At 39.4% G+C, this 20,192-nt stretch overlaps 1 protein-coding gene across 1 annotated transcript in view; it reads right to left on the bottom strand.

The window, feature by feature from the left end:
• CCDC83 (coiled-coil domain containing 83) overlaps window positions 1-20,192 on the bottom strand; it is a 29,973-nt gene that overhangs the window by 3,857 nt on the left and 5,924 nt on the right. Inside the window, exons 3-11 of the mRNA XM_068930640.1 lie at window positions 17,455-17,539; window positions 15,247-15,415; window positions 14,383-14,550; window positions 11,568-11,659; window positions 10,336-10,404; window positions 8,566-8,687; window positions 7,377-7,462; window positions 5,249-5,433; window positions 3,271-3,447 (exon numbers count right to left, since the gene is read on the bottom strand). Of these exons, the coding sequence (XP_068786741.1) occupies window positions 3,271-3,447; window positions 5,249-5,433; window positions 7,377-7,462; window positions 8,566-8,687; window positions 10,336-10,404; window positions 11,568-11,659; window positions 14,383-14,550; window positions 15,247-15,415; window positions 17,455-17,539 (1,153 nt within the window). The remainder of the gene's footprint in view (window positions 1-3,270; window positions 3,448-5,248; window positions 5,434-7,376; window positions 7,463-8,565; window positions 8,688-10,335; window positions 10,405-11,567; window positions 11,660-14,382; window positions 14,551-15,246; window positions 15,416-17,454; window positions 17,540-20,192) is intronic.

Raw genomic sequence — 20,192 nt, 5'->3', positions numbered from 1 at the left:
CTCATGCACCCCAGGAGACCATTGGCCTTCTTGGCCACAAGGGCACACTGCTGGCTCATGGTCAACTTGTTGTCCATCAGCACTCCCAGGTCCTTCCCTGCAGAGCTGCTTTCCAACAGGTCAACCCCCAGCCTGTACTGGTGCATGGGATTATTCCTGCCTAGGTGCAGGACCTTGCACTTGCCTTTGTTGAACTTCAGGAGGTTCCTCTCCGCCCACCTCTCCAGCCTGGCCAGGTCCCTCTGAACGGCAGCACAGTCTTCTGGTGTGTCAGCCTCTCCCCCCAGTTTAGTATCATCAGCAAACTTGCTGAGGGTGCACTCTGTGCCTTCCTCCAGGTCATTGATGAATACATTGAACAAGCCTGGACCCAGGACTGACTCCTGAGGGACACCACTAGCCACAGGCCTCCAACTTGACTCTGTGCCATTCACCACAACCCTCGGAGCTCGGCCATCCAGCCAGTTCTCAATCCACCTCACTGACCACTCATCCAGCCCACACTTCCTGAGCTTGCCTAGGAGGATGTGATGGGAGACAGCGTCAAAAGCCTGGCTGAAGTCCAGGGAGACAACATCCACTGCTCTGCCCTCATCTACCCAGCCAGTCATTCCGTCATAGAAGGCTATCAGATTGGTCAAGCATGATTTCCCTTTGGTGAATCCATGCTGACTCCTCCTGATCACCTTCTTGTCCTCCAGATGCTTAGTGATGACCTTCAGGAGGAGCTGTTCCATTACCTTTCCAGGGATGGAGGGGAGGCTGGCAGGCCTGGAGTTTCCTGGCTCCTCCTTCTTGCCCTTTTTGAAGACTGGCGTGACAGCCAGACAATAAAGCTATGTAATCCAGTTGCTTGATTTAACAGGGAAATTGCTCAGACCTCTCCGAGCAGCAATTCAAACCAGTAATGTGCTGAGGTAAGCATCTCCTTTAATCACTTCAGTAGACAGAGACTAGCAGTACACAACATCACACTCAGTTGTACTTTCTCAGGCATTTACTGGGTTGATGTTACTCACTTCCAGCACATGCACTTCAGTTCTATTAAAATTGCTTTTATTACAGTGTGCTTAACATGTAACTTGGGTGACATTCATATTTCTTTAATCTGACTTTGAATCCAGCCAACACTTGTAAGGTTTTCCTGTTGAAACTGCAAATTTCTTAAAGAGTTGTGTAAGTGCCAATTAAAAACGTTAACACTGGCTGAACAGAGCTTTTGCTTGGGTTGTAGCTGTGTGAACAGATGGACATTTTTCTTCATCTTGTAGCCCAACTGATGCCCTGTGCTTGTCTTTCACAACGGAAACACAGTGACAGCAACTATTTCAGAATGCTGAGAGTTCACGGGCAACTTCTATGAGGTAAGTTTTGCACTAACTGGTGTAGTGAACCATGACTCCCATTGTTTAAGCAGGACTTGGAAATTTTGGCCACACTGCTGGAAAATGTACTGACCAGCCCACTGTTTTACAAATGTTGCTCATTTTTGAGAGATTTTGCCAGTAACAAAATTATCAGATCCAGATGTCTCATTTGTTGAAGACCTAGTTTGTTCTCCATATAAAAGCCTCATGCTGGCCTTAATGCTAATCCTATGGAAGTCAAGGGGATTTGGGACACTTCACTAAATAAATTGTGCTCCAGGCTGTTGCTTCTAGCCTGTGCAGGCTGCCTGTGGCTTGCACCCTAATTAGCATGTTCCAGATTTCTTTTTAACTCCCTCTCACCCACACAGGCTAAATACTGACTTCAAGAAGCAGACAAATTTACTTTTTCTGAGGCATAGTGCATGTTGTCATGCCCCATGTCCTGCACGTGGTGGTGCGTGTTATGGGCATGAGCTAAGGGAAGCCTGTAAATAGGTTTATATGTACATCACTAAGAAAATGTAAATGCCCTTTAGAGCATGGCGGTAGGAAGGAGAGTCCTTTCTTTAACTGAAAAGCTGCTCAACACAAGCAGTATTCTAAATCTGTGTCTAAATAAAAAAGCAAAACTAATCATTGAGCAGAACTAATCTCTCTTTCCAGTAAGCCATTTCATTTGGCTTGTGCTTCAGTCAAAAAAAAAGTCAACAGTCATCATAGCCAAGGGGAGATTTCTGCTATGCTTGAACCACTAGCACCTCACAGGTAAGCATCCTCATTCTTTTGAAACGTGGCTGCTAAGGGTCACTTCAGTCCTTGTGGTAACACCACTGTACTCAGTTAGGCTTCAGCAACTGCATCCATCTCATGTTTACTACGTGGCAGTGCATGTGGGCTTCAGCCTGAGGTTAAGCCTCCAACCTTTAGATGACTCCTTGTGAGCAAGATGTCTAAAAAGTGGTAGTCATTGGAGCCTAGAGAACTGTTTGACTTGCTCTCAAGGAGACACCTGATGGGCAGGAATAGCTGAGCTCTCTTAAAGAACATAGAGTTTTCTCTGAAGTATGAGATGAGCTGAGACACCATATGGGTATTAGGCTGTTTAAAAAAAAAAAAAAAGGATAAAAAAGGCACTTGATTGATTAACCCATCTAGGGTTTAAATCAGGATAATCAACATTACCACAAGTTCCTAAGGAGGGAAGCCTACTTGTGCCTGTCAGAAAGTGCGCTGTGTACCCCAGATAGGGTGTCCAGGATGTGCAGTATGAGTGGACATATTTGGCCAATTCTTAAACAAAAAAACAAAATTAAGGATGTCTATGACTTTAATGCTTTGCTTTTGAAATGTTTTGAAATAATTTTGAGCTATTTCAATACATTTATCTTGGTATTTTGATGCAGAGAGATAAAATGCATTCCAACATTTAATTTCTATCAATAGTTGAACCATACTTGCCATAAACTGGATTCTGCTTTAGCAAGATAGTAAGTATTTTGTAAGTTTTGCACTTTATGGTAGCCTAAATTTATCTGTTCAGTGTCTGATCAAGATATAACTCCAAATTTGACAGACTGCAAGTGGGAACCACACAAGCTAAATATTAACTTGGATTCTTTATTAGTTACCTATGAATCTGCTTGGCTTGAAAAGCTCAAGGACTGTGTAAGAGTCACTGCTGAGGCTTGCAGTGGTAAGGAAAGCAACCTTTCAATTAGCCATCGGGACACAGACATACCTCTAATTAAATTTCTGATGTGTAAATCATGTTTCGGGCACTTAAAAAAAGTTTCCACAAAGCACAGTGCCATATACTCCTTGAAGAACAGAGCAAATATTTAATGAACTGAGAATGTTACATTTCTACATTAACAGCACAGATTGTCTATTTTTAACCAACCTTTTCCTTAGATAAAGATTTGATCATCCGAGCTGTGATGTGCCTGTCTGATTTACTGATAAAACCATCTTCAAAGTGGCTCTTGCTTGGCATTTCTTGTGATTCTTTATGAATAGGCATGGCTCTTCCAACCACACACATTAGCTTTGTCTCCAGAGGACCCAATTTTAAGTATTCCTTAAGAAGAGAGAATATTATTCTTCTACAATTATACAGAAAACAGGCAGTGCTTCAAAGACAGCTGCTTTCCTTTTCAAAGCAACTGTAAAGATGCTATCCTGGGGTTGTCATGCTCAATGATTTCTGTATTAATGGGCTTAGTTTACAAGTAAAGAGAGGTTTCTTTTCAAACTGTCGGCCTTGCCAGCTCAACTTAGGAAGCTGCAGCCCTGCTGTGCCCTTCTTTTCCTGTGTGTTTTCACTGATAACACTTTATCTAAAGATCAAATTCTGCGCTTAAGGTTAGTTCTGTGAGGATTCAGCTAATCCAACAGCTCACTACTGTCAGAAGAGAGAGATCCAAGTCCAGCTATGTGCTTCCAACATGTTTGTGCTGCTTTTCCAGACCTCTGAGCCAAATGAGTTCACTAACCCAATGGAAAACTAACTCAGGAGGCAAAAAAAAAAAGCTCTTCTGCTGCATTAGTGAGTGAATCACAATAAAAGGGCTTATGTGCACTAGGGTTCCATAAGGGCAGGAGCAAGGTCATACAGCCAAGGTCGAGGAGAGGGAAGAAAGAAAACTGCAGTTGAGTCACCTCAGTTGTATTTAGGACATGCTTTCATATTAGTTGCCTATGCAACTCCACTGTTGGCATAAGATGATGTGGCTTTGCAATTACACCGTAATTGCTATGAAGTGCAAGAATCTCGGGAGCACCTATGCCCCTCAGTGGGGTGGGCTCAGCAGGAGAAAGAAGTAAAGCTAATTTTCTTTTCCCAAGGCAACAAGTGCAAGGAAACAAACACTTGAACAGATTCTGTTAAATGTTCAACTTTTCTGTGTAATGACTCTTCGGAACAGAGCGAATGGCTTTGTTAAAGCATTCTCTGAGCAGGGCAACAGGATCATTTCTCCAAACACAATTTGCAGAATATGAATCAAACTAACACCAATTTATAGAAAAAGAGGGTTTTTAAACTATCTTTCATTATTGAATGTGTTTCAGTAGAAAACGTGAAAGTAAAAGAAACTCCATGTATTACAGAGAAGTATATTTACATAGCAAGCACTACAGTTTGCACCACTTTTTTATCATCTTGAATGTGCAGCAGAAATCCATGAGGTTGAGTAATGTATTTTCCAAGTGTAATTAGTTTGTTTACAAATACTCTCAAGTGCTGGTAACTCAAGTGTGCAGTACCAAATGACACCCAGGAAACATCTTTTTGCAACCTACGACTAAGGCTTTCTTGAAGCAGGTGCTTCCACCTGTTCTGAGAGCAATACAAATTCTGTCTACATATAATCTATCCCTTTTTATTTTCTCACCTCCTACATTGACTTGTTGATCCTTTATTGCTACTGTGCAACATAAGTTCTAAAAGGATCAGCATCCAAGCAGACGAGCGTCTGTGCAGTACCTTTGTAACTGTAACCTGGTGACATTCAGAGCTCTTTCTATGGGGAATCTCATCCTGACACTTACATATGCTGATTCTTAGGACACCATTCAGTTGCCTAAACATTTGTGTCCCATGCTATCAGACATGCCCCAGGGCATCCAAGATATCCACATGAGGCTGCCCTACCTGATGCAGAGAACCCATGCTCTTTCAGCCCTGCACCTGAAGCACAAAGCGTCCTTCAACTCAATTAGCACTAGATGCCCATGATTAAGCAACTGAATCACATGTTATTTTAAAGGCATTGGGGTTTTTCTGCCATAACAACAACAGGCCCACTCCTGGCAATAGCTCATTCTCCAGAACGAAATAAGTTCATGTCAGTGAAAGTCCCCATTACTCTAACTCATACCTGGAAATCTTTTTCATCTTCATACAGCAAGCTATTAAGAGTTGGAGTGAATGAGTTTTCCCACAGCTTGTCATAGCTCTGTTGAGACTGCTCATTCTCAGTTTCAGATGGAAACGTTGAAAAGGCTTTTTCTTTTTGATGGGGGACTGAGACGTTTCTGAGACTTTCATCTCCATCTGTCTTTGCTTTTAAAAGAAAAGAACAATGATGATGTGTATGTAGTTGTTAAACTTCATGAAGATCAGAATTAGTACTCAGTATGAGCATTGCCTGTAATCTTTAATGTGGCTTCATCAGTGAGATGTTATGAACAGCTTTGGTAGGACTTTTAATCAACAATCCAGCCTGAATGTTGATTTTGCTCACTAATTTTCTGTGTTCTGATCAATTCTGATCAATTTCTGATCAAGATCAGAGACTGAAATTGATCAAAAGTTAGAAGTGATGGGTCTGTAGGAGGAGAAAGGGCAAAAAATGAATATTTATCAGTTCCATTTAAATTCTACCTAGCCTCATATAGTTAAAAATAGCAAAGGCAGCAAATAAAAAGTATAATCTTTTCTACATCAGTTTATATGTCGATATACATACATATAGACAAGTTCCTGAGACACAGCTAGCCTATTCATAACTCTCTTGAATAGCTCACATTTGCAGTTGATTGATTGATTAATTCTCAGAATGATAGTCAATTCTGTATGTAAACTGCCAATTATATGGTTCCCTGGGACAGTGACTTTACCCTAGCTTATTGGAACAAGACCTATTCCTCCTATTAACTTTTGTAAAGGTCTAGAACAAGCAATAGAGATGAACTCTTCAAAGTAAATATGCCTAATTCAAAAGATTTAGCCAAGATGCTTGCTGGTGCAAGCCTCTTGGTGCACCTCTCCTATGAAGAAAGACTGCAAGAGCTGGGCCTGTTCAGCCTGTTCAGCCTGGAGAAGAGAAGATTGAGAGGCGATCTCATCAACGTGTACAAGTATCTGAAGGGGGAGTGTCAAGAGGATGGGGCCAGCCTGTTCTCCGTGGTGCCCAGCAACAGGACGAGAGGCAACGGGCACAAACTGAACCAAGGACGTTCCACCTGAACCTGAGAAAAAACTTCTTCACTGTGAGGGTGACACACAGTGAAGCATTGGAGCAGGTTGCCCAGAGAGGTAGTGGAGTCTCCTTCGCTGGAGATACTCAAAAGCCGTCTGCATGTGATCCTGGGCAATATGCTCTAGGTGGCCCTGCTTGAGCAGGGAGGTTGGACTAGATGATCTCCAGAGGTCCCTTCCAACCTAAACGATTCTGTGATTCTGTGATTCTGTGGTGCCTGATGGCTCCAGAAAGGCCCACATATGGCTGGAACTGACCAGAACTTCAATAGGGTTGTTCACATATTTCTGACTGTATGGTTTCAGTGTTTGCAACTTATCCCTTCAATTTAATTTTGTCTTTTCTTTCTTTTTCTTCTACCCACACAAAGATGTAAAAGAAATTTTGTGATACTAAGGAAGCCATATAAGCCACTCTGAATGGATAAACACAATGACATGGTCTTCTTGTCTAATGGTATGCCTTTTTCTTGGGCACGCTTACCAGTGAACATAGAGCACAAAGATCAGTATAGCTTACCAAGATTTTCAGTGCAGGCTGAGTTCCCTGCAGTTTCATCTGCTCTGTTAGGGACTCATTTAAATTAACTTTGGTGTATCTGTATGAGCTGAATGGCTGTAATATGCACATACATTTCAAGTAAAAGCCAGCGTAGCGTTCAAAATTGTCATTTCTGGGACAACATATAATAAGGAAGTTATGACAACGTGGATCAGTAAAGATCATATGAATCATGTTTTCATAAAAGATGGCTGATCCTATTTACCAAGTTCCTGGTTAGTTCTATAATGAGTAATTACCTTCAACAATCAAAACATTGATTTCAGTTTCAAAACAGTATTAAGAATTGTGTTCTCCTCCTCCTAATCCATACTACAGTGTAGCATTGCTCTGAGGCCACATTTAAGTGGGAAATAAGTGCTCACCATGTAACCAAGGCTGCTTGAAAAAAAGTTAAGAAATGAAAAGTAGTTAAATGTTCGATAATTTATCAGTTCTTATGAGCTGCTGGCATGTGAATTACCTTCATGTTCACTATTTTCTAATCCTTTCATTCCATCTGTAGGTAATTCATCTTGCAAGCCAGCTGCCTGGGTAAGAAACAAATGCCTACGAAATTAAAAAAAAAAAAAAAAAGTGAAATTCATATTAGAGCTCTGAATTTTCTCTCTAAATTGTATTATGCAATGTTTTGGGGGGCAGGGGAGGAAGGGAATTGGACCCTTTCTGAAAGGCCTTTGCTGCTTAACCACAAATGCAGAATAGTGCAATGGTTTAAAAATGCAATGGAGGCAGCCAGGTAGCTTAGTGGCTAATACGCTGCTTTTTTTTTATTCTCAGTGCCTTAGCTCAACTATGTTCATGAGACTAAAAAAAAAACAAATGTTATAGTGTCCGGTCAGTTCAAGATCCAAACCACAGCTGGTAGCCCTCACTTAAGAGCAGGCCAAAGTTTAGGGAGGAGAGAAAAAAGGTCACTTCTTACTTAGAAGATGAAACTTTTTTGTGCAATATAGCTGAAATCACTGAGTTGGGACTGAGAAAGGAAGAAGGATAATTTCCATTGTTATAGTGTGCTTTTGATACCATTAGAGATGACATTTTGCAGGTAAATTAATCCTTCCCTAGGGCACAGGCTAAAACATTTCAATACAAAAGAAACTAATGCCCCAGTCACCTCTACAGATAGAACCATCCCCAGGCCCCTTCCTTACTTCTACTCTGTACCGCATGTCATCTGTTATACTTGAGATTGCAAAACCTCATATATTTGCATATTAATCTTCACATCCTCTAACATTTTGCCAACAATAAAGGACAAATCTATTACTCAGCACTTAGTCTGAGAAGCTGGGTCTGAGACAGTATAATAACATAACATAATAAAAATATAATAAAAAATATAATAAAAAAGAAACTATTTCCAAGCCCCAATTGTATCTCCTCCAAAAGAAAATGTGTGGCTAGGAGGATCTGTACTGTTAACAGATAATCGAGTTTCTTCCCTGAATGCTGGTGCTTATGGAGTTACAATGTCACTGTCATCCTTCAGAGATACAAGTAAGTCCCACATATAGGCAAATCCTGCCTCCGCACAACTAGAAAACTACATTGTTTTTGTTGCTGGAGAGCCCAGGTAGCTCTAGAGGCAGGAGCAGGTGTTACCTTTAAAAATAATAATTGTCTTTGAGTCTCTAAAGGTATACTTTTACCTGGGTACTCTCAGATTCTGAAGTCTGAGATCAAGCAGTTTCATCACTAGACCTATATTTTCTTCTTCCAGGAGGTAAATAGAGGCTTTCAGATCACTTATCTCCTTTTGGTATATTTTCACCTTTTGACAAAAAAATAAAATAAAAGGTAATCTTAGAAAGACAAGAAAGGCTACATCCATATTAGAAAGCTTGCCTAATAACTACCTCAGTAGTACATTCCTGGGAAGAATGCAGCTGTATCAGCAAGACTGTGCATTTGGTGGAGCAGTGTAATGGCACGTTTTCAGGCCAAGCAAAGGCCTCTGGTTCTTTCACATCTTTACTGGAACCCTTTACTGACACAGCTCTGTCAGTTAGAGACAAAGGTCTGGACAACGCAACTTTGTTAGCAGAATCTTCTAAAGTAGCCAGTCCTGAGGGACAGGTGCTCTGCATTTTTCTCTTTTGTTTCACATCAGAGCTTTAAAAGAAAAATCTTCTTTGCAGAGTTAAATTCAAGCTCTTGCTCAGAAAGTGTTGCTTTTCTAGTTCCTGCCTATACACACAACTTTCTTACCTTGAATTAGTGATGCTTTCAGCCTAGGTTAGTCAGACCACTGGTTAAACCCCAAATTCTACTTTCTTTTGGTCTAGTAATTACCCCATAATGCTACATTGTTATGAAGTTATATTGCCCAAAGGATACTAGTTATTCAATTCTCACAATTCTGCTGGCTCATCCTGAAGTACAAGCAAGTTCCTTCCCCACTCACTTGGGTAAGAAGTGAGATATACTGTGGGATGGATACTTTTCCAGAAATCTTAGCCACAGGGTACGTGGATAGGAACAATACCTAGTGATCTGAATGTATCTCTTCACACCTAAGCCAAATTAACCCAGCTGTAATCATCCAAATTTGCAATGAAAAGCTAGCTTACATTTGCCCCAAGGATTACAAAAGGTGAAAATGACAGGACATTAACTGGTAGCAGGACGTGGCTTGGCCCTGTGAGGTGATGCAGCTTTGCATTTATCTTGGGGTGACAGAGTAACCACTGAAGAACGTAATCGGAGTCTCCAAATCCATACAGATGTGGAACTAACTACATTAGGGCTGTGTTGGTAAGGCATTTTTCAGTGCAGTGGCCAAACTGAAATTTGGGAACAAAGATAAAACCGAAATTTTTGATTTATCCTCCTCCTCCCCCTCCAAAAATACTGGAAGAATCTGCTGGCTACACATTTCCATTTAGCCTGAAGTAAAATATTTCATCTGTTATAGGAAAACAGCTGAAATCTGAAGACCGGAGAAGTTAATGATAACAGTTTTGTCTTCCACAATAATTCAGAGCACTAATTCATAATGTTGGAAGCTGGAATGGGTTCATATTCCTCCTCTAGCTGAAAGGAAAGAAACCCACACCTCTCAGTTCTGAGAAGAGGGCCTGCCAGGACCTAAGAGTACTCTGAGGTGTATCTCCCCTGTTGACACCACCTCATACTGAATTTTATGAAACGTTCTAATCTTTCATATAACTCGTATAGGAAAATAGGTGTTACAGGGAAGCAGGTTCTGAATTTGTGAAAAAGATGGTCACCGTCTACCTTTATCTGCCACTTACACTGCTTGCTATTCATAGTTACAAATCAATTACAGGAAAACCACTCTCTTTTTCCTCATGAACGTCTTCAGAGGCCCATCACTGGAAACAGAGTTGTGACTGTGGGCCATTGCTAATTTCAGACCCTAACTGTCATTATAAACTGAAAACAGGTGATCTTCTTACCTCTTCTTTTAGCCATTCATTTTCTTCAAGGTCCCTGCAACTGCTTTTGTCTATGTGTTTTACAGCGTTCTAAGAAAACACAATTTAAGATCATCTCATGTGAAGGCAGGACTTTGACAGTGCTGTACACTAAAAAAAAGCACCTTCTGCTGTTTAGTAGGAAATAATCAAGAAATATCCGCACAACAGACTGTAACATTCCCTGAGGGATTAGAAAGAGATTTAGTCCACAAGGCCAGCTGTTTCATCTCCATCATCCTGCCCAGTGCCGTTTACAGGACAAGGAATTTACCAGTATTTTATCATTTCCTCTATTTGAATTAGAAAAATTTCTTCTGTTTAACAAGTTCTGCTGAGTTCCCACTACTGCTGAAATCTTCCTGTTTTGAAGAAATCAAACCTTTATCTACTAAAAAACCCAAGTAGTATCACAAATGAAGCAGTATTGATTCATCCCATGTGCCTTAAACATATAGAGGTTTGTTCTAATGAGCCAAAGCTACAATTTAATTATTGATGGTAATAACAGGAAAGAAAGAATTCGGAGGGAAGAAACCACTGTAGATCACCATAAACACACAGTCCTTTAGATTACTCTGAAAATCAGAGTACTGAAGTCAGGGAATGTAAACACCTAGTGGACTTATCTAACTACTGAAGTACGCTTTGCATTTGAGGAGCGAAAAAAAACCATCACCATAAACACTTTGTAAAGTCATGATTGCAGTCAGAGTTGGCAGAGGTGACAGAAAGATCTGTATATCAATAAACCTAAATTTTACTTTAGACTACACTATTTTGATAGTTTCAAAATTTGCCTGTAAAGTAAAAAACACACTTCTGTATTTTTCAAATCAATGTCTATTTCCAGGTAGACAATGTCGTAATATGTTACTCACTGGCTTTCCAAGTCTATGCAAACATCAACATTAAGGTCATGGTAAAAGTGACATGTTCTTGAATAAGTCAAGTCACTGCATAGTGCCCCAGGTTCCTCTGCTTCCTTTGTAAAATTCCCTCAGATTTACTGATTGTTAGTCTTATGTAAAAAACAGGTACAGCATGTTTATAACAACAAGGAATGCAGCATTTAGTAAGCGTATTTACAGGATATTTTACTCGCAATTTATGGGAAAAGTTCAAAATCTTAATTCCAGTTAAAATAATCATTAATACAGAATATTTGAATCAATAAGATTCAGCTAGCATTTTGAAAAAGGCAGAATGAATACCTCAGGGGCCTGTTCTTTACTTTTCTTCACTTGTGTCTCAACCAGTCTGTCCTTTTTTTCTTCTACTGTTTTCAAAGCATTTGTATAATATTCTTCAAAAATAAATCAAAAAAAAAAAAAAAAAAAGAAAATCAGAAATCATTTTATGACATTAGGTTCACCCTGTCAACAAAGAGGCAATTGGCATGTTATTCCCAAATTGGAACTTCCTAGGCAGCATCACATGCATACGTATTAATGCCCCACAAGAAGGAACAAACCCACAAAATCAGGCATCCTTTCCACAATAATTGTCTGAAACCCAAAGGATATTAGTGCTAGCTACAAAACTAGAAATCTGAACTAGCTTATACATTTCTGTTGGCAACTACAGTAGCTCATAAAAGGAGTTATTCTCTCCTAAAATAGGTGTATCTTAGCACTAAATCTTGATTCTTTCAATAGCAGTGTTTCAGGAGTCATGGAAGAGATATGTTTAGAAAACTTATTTTTTAGGTTTAAATGCATATGAGATCATCTTGAGCAGGGGCTAGTGTAGTTTTTTTTCAGTTACCATCATATTGAGCCTAAAAGCTTCTCTGATGTCTGAGCCTTCCAGAAAGATCTCACTTGAGAAGAGGACAAAACATAGAATATAGCAATCGCCTTGGCAATTTGTTTTCATCATTAATCGTGGCCATTATTTAGAAAGCGTGTCTTATGTGTAATTAAATTTGTTTGGTTTCAAGTTCCATTCTCTTGCTATTTAGTTATTTCATGATTCTCTTCAGCTATTTTTGTGCTATTCTAAATAGCCCACTAGTGTTTGGCATTTTCTCCTTGTGAAAAAAATTAACGAAGGTTGTGGTACTTTTCTTTGAAGGAACGCAGTTCACACTTGTTCCAGAAGCTAGCTCTCGACTTGTGTTGAGCACTGCCTACTGCTAGCTAACCCGGCTCTAAATGAGTATCTGGCCACAGATGCACTGCAAAATTGCGAGCAGTCAAATGTGAAAGGTAGCTGCATCAGTTCTTAATCTAACACTGTGAAAACTGGCCTACCTTAATAAAGCCACCATCTAGACGTAGCAAAACGAACTGGAGGTATTTACACACTACAATTAAATCAACTTTTCATCCTCTTGCAGACAGCTAAACAACCTGAGATGTAACGGGAGAATGAAGAAGAGGAACTGTTCACATAAACTCACTTCTTCTGTGGAGGCTATTTTCCCTAACAAGTCTGTCACTGCAACAGTTTTCTCCGGACCTCACCTAAGCATACGTCTTTCTTATGATTCCCCTCCAATCTAATACCTTTGTTTAAAATGCCATCTCTAGACCACATGAACTATGCCAGCACAAAGCCCTTTAAACGTACCCAAAGAAAGGTACCCTACACTTATTCCCTAAGTCTGCTAAACATTCGAGGACTGAACAAGCCCAATTTGCTGCAGTATCACACTGGAAACTTGTGAGATGGTTGGTTGTCCACTAGAAGACTGCATTCCGCAGCCAATTTTTAAGTTTGATTTTAGGAACTTGAGTAAAATAGCACGTTAATATCCATTATAGGTAACACAGTTTTGCAGTACATTAATTAGGCAACTGCTAAGTGTACCTCTGTGACAACCTTTCTACAAATATACTTCAATTTAACCACAAATTTTTGGCTCTGCAGCCTGTGATATGTAGGAGGTCAGACTGAACTGTCCTAATGCTTCACTCTGGCATTCTGTGTAAAAGCGCATTTTCCTGTTCATTTCATGTATCAGCAGCTACATAGCAAAGTTTAAACAGATTGAAAACATGGAATATGCATAATGGAAAATATCAACCTCTCCTTGAATACACACTTGGATATCTGGCAAGCTAGCTGGCAATGCAGAATACAAAATGCAGATCTTAATCATGAAAAAATATGTTTCTAGAGACAAAAAGATAGCTAACTGCATCTTATCCACAGTAGTCGATGCCTGGTAATGGTTGGTATGGAATATACAGAGACTCTTAGAGCAATGGCACTGCCTGTTACAACCAGCTGTTTGGCTGTGGTCATGAATACTAAGAAGGTCATAAAGGAAGAAAATCAGGACTTCTTTTTCCTTTTAATAGTTCTGGTTACAAAACAGTTAAATATTTAAATGACTTTAAAATAATGCAGTAGTAGAGACAATCTAGTGGCTTTGTAAAGCACTCAGCACCACAACATGTAAGCTCTTAAATCTGTTCTACTGTTGTATCAGAATTGAAACAGTTCCCAGGATTTGTGTATATATGCGCTGGCAATTTTGCTACGTCTCATACATGGGACTACGTAACTAGGAGGTAAAATTCAGATCACTGGCTACAAAGCTCCCCCTAGTACTGAATTTAAACTAGTATGTATTTTCAATTCAAAAGAATCTGTTCCAAGAATGAGCTCATACTACTTCTCTGTCAAAGGATTTTTCAACATGTGAAGTGCTTAAGCATGATGAGAAGCAACAAAAACAGTCAACATCTTCAATCAACTACTAACGTAGGCTCCAGGAAGACTTGTATGTTGGTATCCAAATACACGTAGTCTAATTTTTAGAAATCTGCTGTCCTTCAGAGTAGCGTTTTTTAAAAACTGTTTCTCTGTATTTTACAATAAAATTGTCAGAAGATAGGATCATCAATTTCTTTAACTGAGCATTCATAATTCCTGCAGCCCACTTTAGGTGCACAGGTTTGGAAATGTTGATAGAAATGGCCGTAATTAGCTTGTCCTCAAATTAAATTCATAATTTAATTCACGTAGGTTATACACAGGGAGGCTGTAAAATATGTATTATACTAACTGTAAACTAACCTCTAGCCCTGTGAAAGTCATCTTTAACTTCCTTGATGTCTTTTTCCAGATTCTCAATCTTGCTGGCCTGTGTTTTACTTCCTACATCTTTGTACTCCAACCAATAATCTCTCTCGGCCCGCTTTACTAAGAGCTTTTGGTCTGTTTCTTCTATCTGGAAGCGCAGATCTGTTGAAGTAAGAACATCAGAAGAGAGGTTCTTTACAAAATTATTGAACTGATAACTCTTATGAGTTCATCAATTTCTTTAATAAAGGCACTGTCCCTGGGATTGCAGGTAGATGGCTGGTATGCGATATGATGGCCTCACATAGTGTCAAGGGCCACCATCACTGATGACAGCAGCTTGATCTTATTTTGCCAACAGGAGACAACAGTTCTCACTGAAACATTGTAACCAAAGACACCTGTGACTTCACTCCCACTGCGAACCACAGGGATGGCAGCCAGAACTTTCAGCAATCAAAAACAGTCATTTTTGCTGCCATCAATGTTTTCTTTTATCTTCCAGTAGAGCCAATGCAGGGGAGCTTTCATGACTTTCAGCTTAATGGAAAATATGAAGCATCTGTACTTCCACAGTAATATACATTGCTTGGAAGGAACAAAATAGAGTCTAATACGTGGGGTCTGTTTCAATAAAAGACCCATTTCTACTGAATTTTAATCCAACTTAGTTAACAGATTTATTTATAAACCCTCAATAATAATCTCCTTCTACACCTAGAGAGCTTCGTTTTGGGGAGGAAAAGCTGTATGCTTTTTATGTAACATGGCAGCTGAATCTCTATTTAAAATGCAAATGATCTACTCAATCCCAACTGTGTAAACAGCAAAATCATACTTCCACACTTCACAACACACCTTTCAGAAGTTGTTCCTTGTCCTTAACATACTGCCATTTTGCTTTCAGTGACTCTTCAACGTCATCCCTAGTTACAATCTCCTTTTGGTCTTGTTCTTTCTCCTTCTCTTCTAGCTTTCTTAAGATACGCCTGATGCGTGCCTGTTGTTCATCCTTCAGACGGTCATTCTGTGAAAGAACAACAGTAGGAAAGGCACATATTAAAGTGTTTTCAAATTAGTTTTCTAAGTTATAAACTTAAGTAATGAAGAAAAGTCAGATTAGGGTTAGTGCCAAGGTGCACTGCAAAAAAATTCAGCTGAAAAGAGCTGTTCTTCTTATTTGAAAAGGCCGGAGGGAAGGGATCAGTTTGCAAGACTCAGAACTTTCTCAATAACTTCAAGCCTGTTTCTACAAGGAAATGAGAGACAAACGATGGCCTTACTCTACTTGGTGCATCACGTGAATAGTCCTCTACTGCCTGGCAAGAACATTGCTTGCGAGTTGATTTAATAACAATATTTATTCTTAAGAGTTATCAACTTCAATATTCCTCATGAACATTTAGCACCTTTGACATAGAAATAATAAACCAGGACATTAGACAATCAAATCCCTTGCTTATAACCACAGCAGGAAGACCTGTCAGAGCTGCAATTAAGAGTTATACCTCGTGATTCCATAACTGTACTTATATCCTCTTGCCATGACCCTCCTGTGCTCACCACACTCAAATTATTTGAAATTACCAATTCTGTATGTTTGCTCCCGAAGGATATGATGAAAGAGCAAATAACCATACCAGACAAATACTAACAGTAACAATGCAGTAGAGAGAGTTTCAAACATTTCCCACTTCTGAAAGTATTAACTCTAAACCACTCAGAAACATGAAGTAGGAAACAAAGAGGGAAGCCCAAGGGGTTGTTAGAACATGGCTAAATTTAACAAAAAGCATTTGAAGCATGCCCTAAAGTGCTACCCTCCAAAGTCTGAACTATGAACAAGTCCTTCAGAGACCACGAACTAGCTGCAAACTGGGGGAACAGCCACAGGAGACCGAACATGTCTGCGGAGAGAAGAGCCAAATGCCACTTCCACTGATAGTTAATACCTACAAACGAAATGCAATCAAGGCTTCAGGACTCCAAGGCACACCAAGGAAAACTAAATAGATAGGCATTTGTAAAAGCACTACAAACATCAGGCATGGGAAGGGCAGAGAGATGCTGTTTGTTTCACTGTTTCATTGCTGTGGGAAGAGCAACCTGCAGAATTGTTTGATCAACATAATACAGTTTAAGGATTTTTCAGAGATTTTGATTAATTTCGTTTCGTATGTGACGGCATATGTATCCACAGTCAAAATTCACTGCTCTCAGTCCTCAGATGCCACCTTAAATGGCTCTTTAAGCCATTCACTCTAGTGTGATCAGTAATTACATAACCTTGCTTTAAAAATGACTCCTAATAACAAATCCACAAGAAAGTGACCTTCCATCAAGCAGAGCTAAAAACTGGGGCTAGACAAGCCTAGAAAGTGCAAAGCTCTTTATTCTTTGTTCAGTTTTCATTATAACTTAAGTTTGCAAGAACAGCTAAGACCTCATAGGTACCTGTGCAATTCCATTACCTCAGAAGTGAATCAAAGAAGTCCTTTTTAGTTAGCAGATCTCAGTACTTGGCTATATCTGTTAACACTACTGACAACAATGAGACAATATTTTTTATACATTTCTGTGCTGAAAGCGTATACTTGACTTTCTTGAGGAACGTTTGCAGGATTCTTTGAAAAGGCTATGTACATCTGGACAAACTGCAATAAAGTTACCTAGTGGAAAGGTGGGCTAGCTGGCCTATGTTCGCTGCAGGGTAAGAGTAGATATATAGGCAGTTACTGAGGATCTCATGTGCATTGGAAATCACCGTCACTGAACTCACTTTAACTTGCTCCTTTGGCCATTCTGCACCATTCTACCTCTGCTGCTCCGTTTCACATGGTCACATTTAGAATAGAGTTATACTTTATGTAGGTACTACCTGTAATTTAGATACCATTTTAACTTTTAAGAACATAAAGCGATTCGCTAACTCTAGTTCCATTGACTTCAAGGGATTCACAGCGATAACTACAGTTACAGTCTCTGGACTGAAAAAATCAAATATAATTTTGTGAGTTAAAAAATCACGTATAAAATGTGGTGGGAGAAAGATGTATGGTAACTTACTCTTTCATGATATTCTTTGTTCTTTTCTTCCACTTGTTTCAAATCAGTCAAAACTTGATCAATTGTTTCTTCTTTTATCTGAATTCTACGGGGAAAGAGTAAAGTAAGATGTTGCAAAAATAGAAGAAAGACGAATTTATTTAAACTAGATTAAGCATAAATACTGCTCAATGTTTTTCTGTCTTCCATTTCATATTGCTTCACTAATTGGGTAGATGCTGCTGTCTTGCTGTCTTCTTACTGCACTTAAGAAATTATTTACCAGATACTGCTGGACCTTCATGTTAGTTTAGGTCTCATCTCATACTGAGAAAAAGATTCCCTGATTATTTTATTTCTGCATGGTTAGAGTCTGTAACAAAATAAATAGCTCCACTGGCAGATAAATTACACTAGGAAAGGGACCATTAGCTGGAACTCCAGCATTGCCTCTTCAGCCTTGAGCCATTTCACTTCTTCTAACTCAAGACTGAACTGGCATTCAGCTTCCCAAGTCAGTATAGATTGTGAGAGAGAGAGAGAGAAAGAGAGAGAGAGAATAGTAAAGGTGAGGAAGGAATCTAGGTTTCCTAATTATGACTGTGCAAGCATGAGACATGCAACCAGCAAGCAGACTTTAAAGTGGGAGGTGGGAAACTCCATAAATGTCTGATCTGCAGTTTTCTTAAATGTCCCACCAGTAGGTACCATTTGGTCCTTGCAGAATCCAGCTGAGACACCTGCAAATCATGCATTCTCTCTTGAAGGATTGCACTGAAGCACCCCCAAACGGTTTGCAGTGCTCTGGGAAGGAATCATTGAATAGTTCTGCCTGACGTTAACCCTGCCATTTCCCCCAGACCACACGATGACACACAATGGCCATACTCAATGCTTTGATCCATTCTTACTTACTCTTAGGAAAGTCGCCTTTACTGCTTTTGGAGGTGGGAAAGGATATAAAGCATCCACAGGCTTTCTGTTTCTCCCCTCCCAAACATATTCCTCCTCTGTTTGTGGCTAGGGATGGCCACATAACTTTCCAAAATATCTGAATTTCATGGGTTTCTCGGCTGCACTGGCATACTGAACTGCATCCTTTATCACAGTATTTTTTATCTTTTTACAAGAAAAGGAGGAAGGAAATGTATTAACAAATTCATATTAACAAAGGTAACAGCACAGCACTTTGCATGCTACTGCATTACAATGTCACATGCCCAGTATCTAGCAGCATATTTTATAATTTGAACATAGGAACAAATTTTCAGGTATAAGGAACCTACCTCCTCCTGTTGGATGGCCCCATTTTGAACAGCGTTCCACTCTGAACTATGAAGGTCTTAATCACTTCAATTAATCTCTTACTCCAAAGCATCGGCAATGTATCCATGTGCATCTAAACCAGTTGCCCCATGATTTCTTTGTAGCTAACAGAGAGAAACGAGCAGTTTTTCTCCTTTCTAGCTGTGGTTTAGCTGACCTATTTTAGCAGCGTCTTTTAGGAGATGATTTGTGCTTCAGAAATATTTATTTCTCATCACTCACTATAAAGGAAACCTCGGCAAGTCACTCAGACATAGATCAGATAAATCCCAATCGGAATACTTAATGGGATTCAGTTCTTCTGAAAATTTGGTTTAGTGAGCTTTAAAAACTATTCACCAAGAACTTGTTAGCCTTCAAGAAGTTTTAAGGGAAACAGGGACTGCAGCTCAGTAGCTTGCTCTATGTATATTTATACATTTAAGCCAATGAACTAGCCCACAGCTTTCACAGTTCTCATAGACTACTTGTTATCCTCTTTGCAGCAGCTGTAAAAGAAATATTTTTTTCCAGTGAACATAGATCTCGCTTCTAGAACCAGTATGTTGGACTGCAAATGATGCCTATTTCCAAAATCATATATAATCTTTCTCATATCTCTTCCTGGAATTCATTCACCATAAAGAACGATAGAGACAAGTATTGCAATTATCACCATGTCTTTTACTGGTTCAACAGCTATTGTTCCTTTTTTTCATTTTGACCTTCCCTTTCATATTACGTTGTTTTGATATTGCCAGTTTTTTTTTTTCCTGGCTAAGTTTGGATTTAAGGGGTTTAGTCACGTAAATTACAGGTTACTAATGCTGTATCCTCTGCGGCCACTGTGCTCCAAGGTATTCTTCTGGTCTTCTATTAAGGATATCAGTTAGAAAGGCTATACTGGAAGTAGGAAGGTGATGGCTACAGCAAAAATGTATTACTTACTAGGCAGAGGTGATAGCTTTGCCATATGTTGTAACCTCTTAAATTACCTGCCACTTTAATCAATCTTTGGATTTTGAATACTGATGCTGATCTTCATTTCTGCTATTATAAGATTTTCCATTAACTGGCAGAATATATCTATCATCTTGTTAATATCAAAATATATGAGAGTAGAATAAATATACACTATTTTTGTGCAGTATGCTGGACCTTTCCTCTTTAGATGATTTTTCTATGGTATTTGTCAGATTCAAAAATCTACAAAACAGCTAGACTGATGATTTCTTTGATACTACTTTTCTCAGCTATGTATACTAGATGCAATATTTCATCATACAGAAACTACGCTCCACCCCAGTACCAAGAGAGTTTTGTCAGTCATCTATGGCTGTTATGGCAAGGTAAGTCTTGTTCGTACCTAGTCCTGAAATAGAAAATTGTACCAGAAATGCAAAATAGTTAACTCACTACAGAGAGCAACCTCTCTTCAATGTACAGGAGGAAAA

Source organism: Struthio camelus, chromosome 1 (genome assembly GCF_040807025.1).
Source record: "Struthio camelus isolate bStrCam1 chromosome 1, bStrCam1.hap1, whole genome shotgun sequence".
In the NCBI taxonomy this organism is placed as follows: Eukaryota; Metazoa; Chordata; class Aves; order Struthioniformes; family Struthionidae; genus Struthio; species Struthio camelus.
This window is presented reverse-complemented; position numbering and strand designations above follow the sequence as displayed.